Source organism: Propithecus coquereli, unplaced genomic scaffold, assembly GCF_000956105.1.
Source record: "Propithecus coquereli isolate 6110/MARCELLA unplaced genomic scaffold, Pcoq_1.0 Scaffold438, whole genome shotgun sequence".
In the NCBI taxonomy this organism is placed as follows: domain Eukaryota; kingdom Metazoa; phylum Chordata; class Mammalia; order Primates; family Indriidae; genus Propithecus; species Propithecus coquereli.
In genome coordinates, this window is record NW_012150152.1 from 1,674,251 (window position 1) to 1,682,726 (window position 8,476).

General features: G+C 53.3%; 1 protein-coding gene across 1 annotated transcript in view; it reads right to left on the reverse strand.

Annotated features, from left to right (window-relative positions):
* The window catches only part of PGLS (6-phosphogluconolactonase), a 7,074-nt gene extending 1,268 nt beyond the window's left edge, over positions 1 to 5,806 (reverse strand). The window contains exons 1-4 of the mRNA XM_012654095.1: positions 5,483 to 5,806; positions 2,231 to 2,338; positions 1,738 to 1,839; positions 1,272 to 1,412 (exon numbers count right to left, since the gene is read on the reverse strand). Coding sequence (XP_012509549.1) covers positions 1,272 to 1,412; positions 1,738 to 1,839; positions 2,231 to 2,338; positions 5,483 to 5,770 — 639 coding nt within the window. The 5' untranslated portion in view covers positions 5,771 to 5,806. The remainder of the gene's footprint in view (positions 1 to 1,271; positions 1,413 to 1,737; positions 1,840 to 2,230; positions 2,339 to 5,482) is intronic.
* Positions 5,807 to 8,476: the final 2,670 nt, after the last annotated feature.

Here is an 8,476-nt window from a genome sequence, read left to right on the forward strand (position 1 = left end):
ATCACAGCTCACTGCAGCCTCCAACTCCTGGGCTCAAGTGATGCTCCTGCCGCAGCCTCCTGAGTAGCTGGGACTACAGGTGTGAGCCACAGCTATGGGGTACCGACCCCTGATTTCACCTCGTAATTAGCAGGAATTATAAATACTGCTTTCACCAGGCACGGTAGTGCACACGCCTGCAGTCCCAGCTACTCGTGAGGCTGATGAAGGAGGATCGCTTGAGCCCAGGAGCTTGAGGCTGCAATGAGCTGGGATCGTGCCACTTATGTTAACTCATTTACTTCTGCTGACAGCCCTCTGGGGTCGCCTTTGTTCTCACCCTCATTTTATGGGGAAGCTGAGGCTATGGAGGCTGAGTCACTTGCCTGAATTCCCATGGCCTGCATTGCTCTGTGCACGAGGGGACACTGCCCTGGAAACCCCTCAACCAACCCTCGGGGAATCTATGCAGAGGAGCTCTCCCAACCCACCTTGCAGACGACAAAGTTGAGGCATGGAGGGTTAAGTGGCTGCCCAACACCACTGGAATCCCTGGCAGGGAAGCCTGGTCTACTGGACTAGAGAGAGTCCATACCCTAAACCCCAGCACTAAGCCACCCCCACGAAGACATGTGGACTTCGTGGTTTACGAGAAGGATTATTCATTTATTTTAAAAATATTTCCAGTTTTTTCCTATAGTTGGTCTTTTCAATGACGGCAATTAAAACTTTTTAATGATTTAGTTTATTTTTAATACCGTAATGAATTTTATATTTTCCCAAAATATTATGTGTGATTGTACCTTTTATTTCTTTAACGCTACATGATTTTTTTCCCTCTTGATTGGCTTCGCTAAGGGTTTACCAATCTTTTGGCTCTACTCAACTAAACTTTAAAAAATATTAATGAACTCATTGTTGTCTGATTTTAGTTTCAGTTATTCCTTCCACTGACTTTTCTTAGTTTTATATTATTGTTCTTTTTCTAATTCTACAGTAAAGTGCTTTATTTCTTTCAATGGTTCCCTATTTAATTTAAAAAAAAAAAAAAGCATTTTTCATGCTATGAATTTACCTCTGAGTACACCTTTGGCCTCATCCCGTCAATTTCATTTCACAGTCATTCAATCCTATGTAGCCTGAAATCTCAGTTTCAATCTCCCCTTTGACCCAAGAATTACTGAATTATCTTTAGATCTGATGTTTCCAGCACAACAGTGTCTGGGGCCATATTCTATCCCTGGGGCCCATATGCCCATGACCTTCCTGGGACTGGAACCCTCAGCTATTACCTTTAAAACAGCTGCCTTGCCTTCTCCAGTTGCCACAAAGATGACAGTTCTGGCTGCATTCAGGACAGGTAGTGTGAGGGTCACACGCTGTGGAGGTGGCTTTGGAGAGTCACTGATGGGGGCCACAATTTTCTCTCGCTCCTGGGGGAGAAAGGCCGGTGGTGGAGACAGAAGTACAACGTCACTTCTAGTTCTGGAGCACATATACATGCCAGGCCCAGTGCAGCCATCACCCCATCCCACCCCGACAATTCTCTGGTGGGTGATTTAAGGCCCGCATTTTAAAATGGGTGATCTGAGGCTCTGAAGGGTTGAGTCCAGCAGGCATGTATGTTGGTAGAGGCTGACATGAAACCCCGGCTCTAGGTGCCCTACCCCGCAGGTGGCCCTCCCTCTGGAAGCTCCAGACACCAGAGACTGGGCTGGGGACAAGAGTGAAACCTGTGCCTTGTGTTGGTAGGCTCACCTGCAGAAGGGGGTGGTCTGGGAAGAGTGAGCAGGTGTGGCCGTCCGGGCCCACTCCCAGGATCAGCAGGTCGAAAACCGGGATGGAGTCCCCTTGGAAGGCCTTGGCAGGGGAAAAGAAGGTTGAGAGAGGTTGTGAGGTAGGTGGGAGGCCTCAAAGGACACACAGGGACAGGTTTCAGAAAATATGAGCAGTTATAACACAGGAAACAGTGCTCAGCCTTGCCTGTGACCAAAGCCACATGTCTAGGGATACAACTGTCCCAAGATGTGAGTTTCCAGGCCTGCTACACAGGCAACGGTATCTAGGAGGCCCTCAGGTTCCCGAGGGCAGGGCTGTGGCTTTGTGGGGGCTGGGGGTGGGTTCCTCAAGGAGTCCAGGGACCACCCCCAGGGCAGTTTCCGCTGGTGACAATTACACAAGGCTGCTGCATTGCTGGGGGTGTGGCCACTTAATGGGCGTAGTCTCCCTGTGGCCACTCCTTGGGACTCACCTGTCTCAGCTTCTTGGCATAGTCCTCAGCCGCCTCCTCCACGGGCAGCTCAGGGTTAATGGTGATCACCTGGCAGTCTGGGATGGGCAGCCTGGAGAGCAGGTGCGTCTGCAGCAGACAGAGGGATGACATCCCCGACAGCACTGTGACCACCCGGATCCCCCAGGCGAGGATTCCTTGCAGATGGTAGTGTCATTACGCCCACTTACAGATGTGGAGACTGAGGCACAGGGAGACTGGTACGTTTGCTCAAGGTCCCTCGGTTGGTGAGCGGCGCAGGGTTCCTAAGCCCTGGGTGACGCCGCCTCTCATGGCCGAGGAGGTTCAAGGGCAAGTGCGAGCTCTGCTGCCCTCGGGGGCTGGGCAGGAGGGTCCCTGGGGCGGGAGGGTGGCCCTCCTGGGTGATTTGAAATCACCATGATTCCTATGCCTGGGGCCACTAGAGGGGCAAAGGTGGCCCAAGCACCAGGGGTCTTTGAAGCCCATAATGTTTGCGGGGGGAACACAGCTGACACCCGTCTGGCCACACCAGTCCTGTTTCAAAGCCTCCAGGGTCCCTCAGCCCTCAGGATAAAAGTCAGCCCTGCTGACCTTTCCTGACCCCACCCTCCTTCCTGCCCTGCCTGGGAAACTCCTATTCATCCCTCAGGCCACCTCCTCCGAGCAGCCACCCCTGCCTGCACCTCCCCCACTGTGGGGGACGGGGAGAGGGGCAGGCCTGCCTGTGCCCAGCACCTGTGCCCAGCACACAGCAGGTGCCCCGGCGTGCGAATGGCAGCAGAGCTGGCAGCACACTTAACTCAAAAGCAGCTGGCGTCAAGCCTCCTTCAAGTGCAGGGCTCCAGCCCTGTCCCACTGAGATATGCCCCTCCCCTGCCTGCCCTGCCTCCCTCCCGGGCTTCTCCTGGGAGCTCCCTCTGGACTGATCACAGGCACAGGGATCCCGGGGCTGGGTGGCATCAGTTGGGCAGGTTCCTGGAAGTGGAGCTGCAGGAAGGAGGCCCCAGCCAGCCCTCCCACCCCCACGAAGCCTGCACCCAAGTGAAGAGTCAGTCTCAGCTCCAAGGTGCACAAGGGTCCCTCCTTGCCGAGGGACACACTTATGTGTCCTCCCAAAACTCATGTCCACCCAGAACCTCAGAATGTGCCTGACCTTATTCTGAAACAGGGTCTTTGTTAGTTGGACACGGTGGCTCATGCCTGTAAACTCTGGGAGGCCGAGGTGGGAGGATCGCTTCACATCAGGAGTTCAAGACCAGCCTGAGCAAGAGCGAGACCCTGTCTCTACTAAAAATAGAAAAATTAGCCGGGCGTGGTGGTGCGCACCTGTAGTCCCAGCTACTCATGAGGCTGAGGCAGGAGGATCACTTGAGCCCAGGAGTTTGAGGTTGCTGTGAGCTAAGATGATACCACTGCACTCTAGCCCGGGTGACAGCGCAAGACCCTATTACTCTGTCTCAAAAAAAACAACAAAAAAAACAAAAACAAAAGGAAAAAAAAAAAGAAATAGGGTCTTTACATATGTAATTAGTTAAAAACAGGCCATACTGGATTAAGGCTGCCCTAAATCCAATGACTGGTGTCCTTACAAGATGAGAGGACACACAGAGAATCAGAGAAGGCCACACGAAGACAGAGGCAGAGACTGCAGTGACGTGGCCACAAGCCAAGGAACTCCTGGACCACCAGAAGCTGGAAGAGGCAAGATGGGACCCTCCCCTTGAGCCTTCAGAGGGGGCGTGGCCCTACCAACACCTTGACCTCAGACTTCTGGCCTCCAGAACTGTCAGAAAATCAATTCCTGTGGTTTTAAGCCACCCAGCTTGTGACCCTTGTTGCACAGCCCTAGGGAACTAAATGGGCTCCATCTGTCCCTACGCCACAGCCTTTGCCTTCACTGCGCCCTCTTGCTCCAGCTTGCCCATGGCCAACTCCTGCACACGTTCCAGGTCTCAGCTCAACGTCACCTCCTCAGAGCCCCAGACCCCACCTCCCTTGACAAACGATGCTCACACCCCGCCTTGCCCAGCACTTTGTATCATTTCACGACCCCTCTTTTCATACTGCATCATGTTAACGCCCCAGTGGATCTTCCTCATGTCCCTCCCTGCGTCTCCGTACCCATCCCCCACTACGAGCCCTGGGAAGGAACCGCCTAATTCTCCACTGTGTCCCCCAACAAACTGGGGACGCTCCTTCAACATGCGTGCAATTTTCTCTTTTACTGTTTTGTTAGAGTTTTGTTACTTGAGCAAGTACAGTTTTCCTAATTAAAAAAAAAAGGTTTTAAAAAGCCATGCAAAGAGAGAAAACAAAAGCCCACTTTTTAATGAAACTCTTGGGAGAACACACAGGAATGCAGAAGTTAAGTGCAGCCCCCCGGTCTGGTCACTAGGTGCCTTGGGCAGGTGAGCATGCCCCTTCTGGCCTCAGTTTCCCCATCTGTGAAATGGGTGTACTAACAGCCCCTGCCTCACAGGCTGTGGTGGGGGTTCATGAGATGATGCATATAAAAGGCTCAGTAACCCTTCCCTCTTATGAGAAAACAAAAGAAAACCATCACCTCAAACTTGTAACGCAAAGAAAAGGCAACACGCCCAGGATCCCCTGGCAAGGAGCCCTTGACGTTGCCAAGCTCAGGTGGCCTGAGGGACCTGGCCAAGTCCACCCCTGCCACCCCTCCCCGGGGTGAGAGTTGAGAGTTGACTCAGGTGCAGTCGGGGCACCCCAGGGCAGGCCCCGGCTCCTCCCAGCCTGAGTTTCCTTGTCTGCAAAACTGGGACGGTCCCCTGCTTCTGCCGGTCCGCGCCAAAGGGGACCATCAGAGTGGCAGGCTGCTGGGAGACCGCTGAGGTTCCAGATGAGCAAACCGAGGCCCAGGCTCCGCGGCAGATCCCTGCTGCCTGGCCCTCGCACGCTCCTAACTGCCATTGCTGCGAGGCTGCTGAATGGGGCCCGCGGTTTCACCTCCGGGCTCCCTCCGCCTGGTCACCGGATAAAGCACGACGAGGGACTGCAGAGCCCCGTCGGCGCAGCCACGGAGAAGTGGAGAGCGGTGTTGCCCAGGTGGGACCTCAGGGCCCGGGCAGCCCCCTCCTCGCCCTGCCGGGAGAAGGGCACGGGGCGGGCGAGACCTGCGCGGGCGAGGCTCGCAGGTGGGCTGGCCCTCGCGGCTTGACCCCCGGCGGCCCCCGTAGTCGAGGTGCCGGCGGCCCGGGCGGCTTGGCCCCCGGCGGCCCCCGTAGCTCTCACCCGGTACAGGCCGTACGTGCTCTCGGCGTGCTCGAAGGGTACGAGGCGCTCGTCGCAGAAGCCCAGCGTCCAGCGCGCGAGGCCGGCGGGCCCGGCAGGGGCGGCGGCGGCGGGCAGCTCGCGGGCTAGCATGGAGACCAGGCTGCCGCCCGACAGGCCGAGCGCGAAGCGGGCGCGGGCCCCCGCCAGGCAGCACGCTGCCCGCTGAGCCACCAGCTGCGCTAGCGACGCGCCCAACTCCTGCGGGCTCGAAAAGACCGAGATGAGGCCCGGGGCCGGCGCGGCCATGGCGACGGCGGCGGCAGGGAGGCCGTAGCGCTCCCGACGGCCACTACTGCGCTTGCGCGAAGACCCGCCCTGCCACACTGGTGTGGGCGCTGTGGGCGGCCGCCTATGGCACATGCGCAGTTCTACAAGTGAAGCTACGACAGGGCCGGGCACTCGATCCTGCCCCACCCATTGATTCTTTCCCCACTGGGCCAAGCCCTTGCCTGGGCTGGGGCAGGCGGAGCTGGAACGCTCAACCTCGTGGTGTCAGGGAGGGCCCGAGAGAGGAGTGCAAGAAGGGGACGCGGTATTGTGGCATGAAGGGCTTCGGGAAGATTTTCTGCAGGAGGGCGCATTTTGGTGGGTTTTGAAGATTTCTCACTTTTTATCATAAATATCTTGCTATTTTTGTTCTCTGTCGCTTGCTCGTAGTAAGCACAATGAGAGTCACAGAAGTAGTGCATCTTTAAATGAGAAGCAAATTAAGAAAACTATTCCATTTACCATAGTATCATAAAGAAATACTTAGGGATAAATTTAACAGAAGTGCAAGCCTTGTACACTGAAAACTATAAAACACTGCGAAAAAAAAAAAAGATCTAAATGAATGGTAAGACATCCCACGTTTGTGGACTGGAAAATATAATGTTAAGATCGTAATACTCCCCAGTTGGCCTACAGATACAACATAATCCCTATCAAAATTTTAACCATCTTTTCTGTAGAAATTGACAAGCTAGTCCTAAAGTTCATAAGGAATTGCAAATGGCCCCCGAATAACCAAAACAATCTTGAAAAAGAACAAAATTGGAGGACTCACACTTCGTGATTTCAAGCTTTCTACAAAGCTATGGTAATCAGGACAGTGTGGTGTTGACACAAGGACAGACATCTACATCGACGATTCGAACCGGGAATGCAGAAATAAACCCATACATATGTGATTAACTCATCTTTGGCCACAGAACCAGGGCTACTCCAAAGGGAAAGAATTGTCTTTTCAACAAATAGTGCTGGGACAATGGGACAGCCACATGTGAAGGAAAGAAATTGGGCCCTGTGGTCGGCAGAATAACAGCCCCCCGCCCAAAGAAGCCCATGCCCTAATCTCCAGAATCTGTGAATATATCAGGACACGTGGCAGAGGGTGATGATGGTTGCCAGTGGAATTAGGTTGTTAATTAGCTGTGATTAAAATAGATGCTCTAGCTGGGCCCGAGGTAATCCAAGGGGCCCTTATAAATGGAGGAGGGAAGTAGAAGACGTAGAACCAGGGAACTGGCAGCACGAGAAAGACCTGACCTGCTGTCGCTGGCTTTGAAGATGGAGGAAGGGGGCACGTGTCAAGGAATGTGGATGGCTTCTAGAAGCTGGAAAATGCAACCAAATGGATTGTCCCCTAGATCAGCAGCCCCCACCCTTCTTGGCACCAGGGACCAGCTTCGTGGAAGATAGTTCTTCCACGGACAGGGGACGGGGGCGGAGCTCAGGCAGTGATGTGCGGCTTGGTTCCTAACAGGCCATGGCCGGGTACCAGGCCGGGTTGGGGACTGCTGCCCTAGATTCTCCATAAGGACCCATCCCTGCAGACACCTTGATTTTAGCCTCGTGAGATCAATTTCTGACTTCTGAACTTCATCACTGTAAGATAATAGACTAGTGTGATTTTAAGCCACTAAGTTTGTGGCAATTTTTTACACCAGCACTAGGAAACTAATACAGAGCCCTACCTTATACAAAAATCAACTCAAAATGGATCAAAGACCTAAAGGTAAGAGCTTAAACCAAAAAACAGAAGAAAACAAAGACATATATCTTTATGACCTTGGTTAGACAATGACACCAAGGGCACAAGCAACAAAAGACATGTAGATAAATCGGACTTCATCAAATTTTCAAACGTCTGTGTTTCAAGGGCACGTTAACTGGTGCATTGTTAAACAAAATATGAGGTACCCCTACACCAGAATAGTACTCAGCCATAAAAAGGCAGGAAGCGCTGCCACCTGCTGCGATGTGGGTGAACCTCAAAAACACGATGCTGAGTGGGAGAAGCTGGACTCAAAGGGCCACACAGTGTGTGACCCCATTTATGTGAAATGCTCAGAACGGGCCAATCCACAGATAGAAAGCAGACTGGTGGCTGCTGGGGACTGGGGAGAGGGAGAAATGGAGAGTGACTGCTAATAGGGATAGGGTTTCTTGATGGAGTGATACAAATGTTCTGAAGTCAGAGCGCTGTGGCTCACACCTGTAATCCCAGCACTCTGGGAGGCTGAGGTGGGAGGATCACTTGAGGCCAGGAGTTCGAGACCAGCCTGAGCAAGAGACCCCGTCTCTACTAAAAATGGATAAATTAGCCCAGCGTGGTGGCACGCGCCTGTAGTCCCAGCTACTCGGGAGGCTGAGGCAGGAGGATCGCTTGAGCCCAGGAGTTAGAGGTTGCTGTGAGCTATGATGATGCCACTGCACTCTAGCGTGGGTGACAGAGTGAGACGTGGTCTCCAAAACAAAACTAGCTCTCAAAAAAAAACTAACGGTTTGATCCGAACAGTTACTGGGAGTATTTTCTCGCTAACCTGGAGGGAATTTTTTTTTTTTTTGAGATAGGGTCTCACTCTGTCACTGAGGTTGGAGTGCAGTGGTGTCATCATAGCTCACAGCAACCTCAAACTCCTGGGCTCAAGTGATCCTCCTGCCTCAGCCTCCCGAGTAGCTGGGACTACA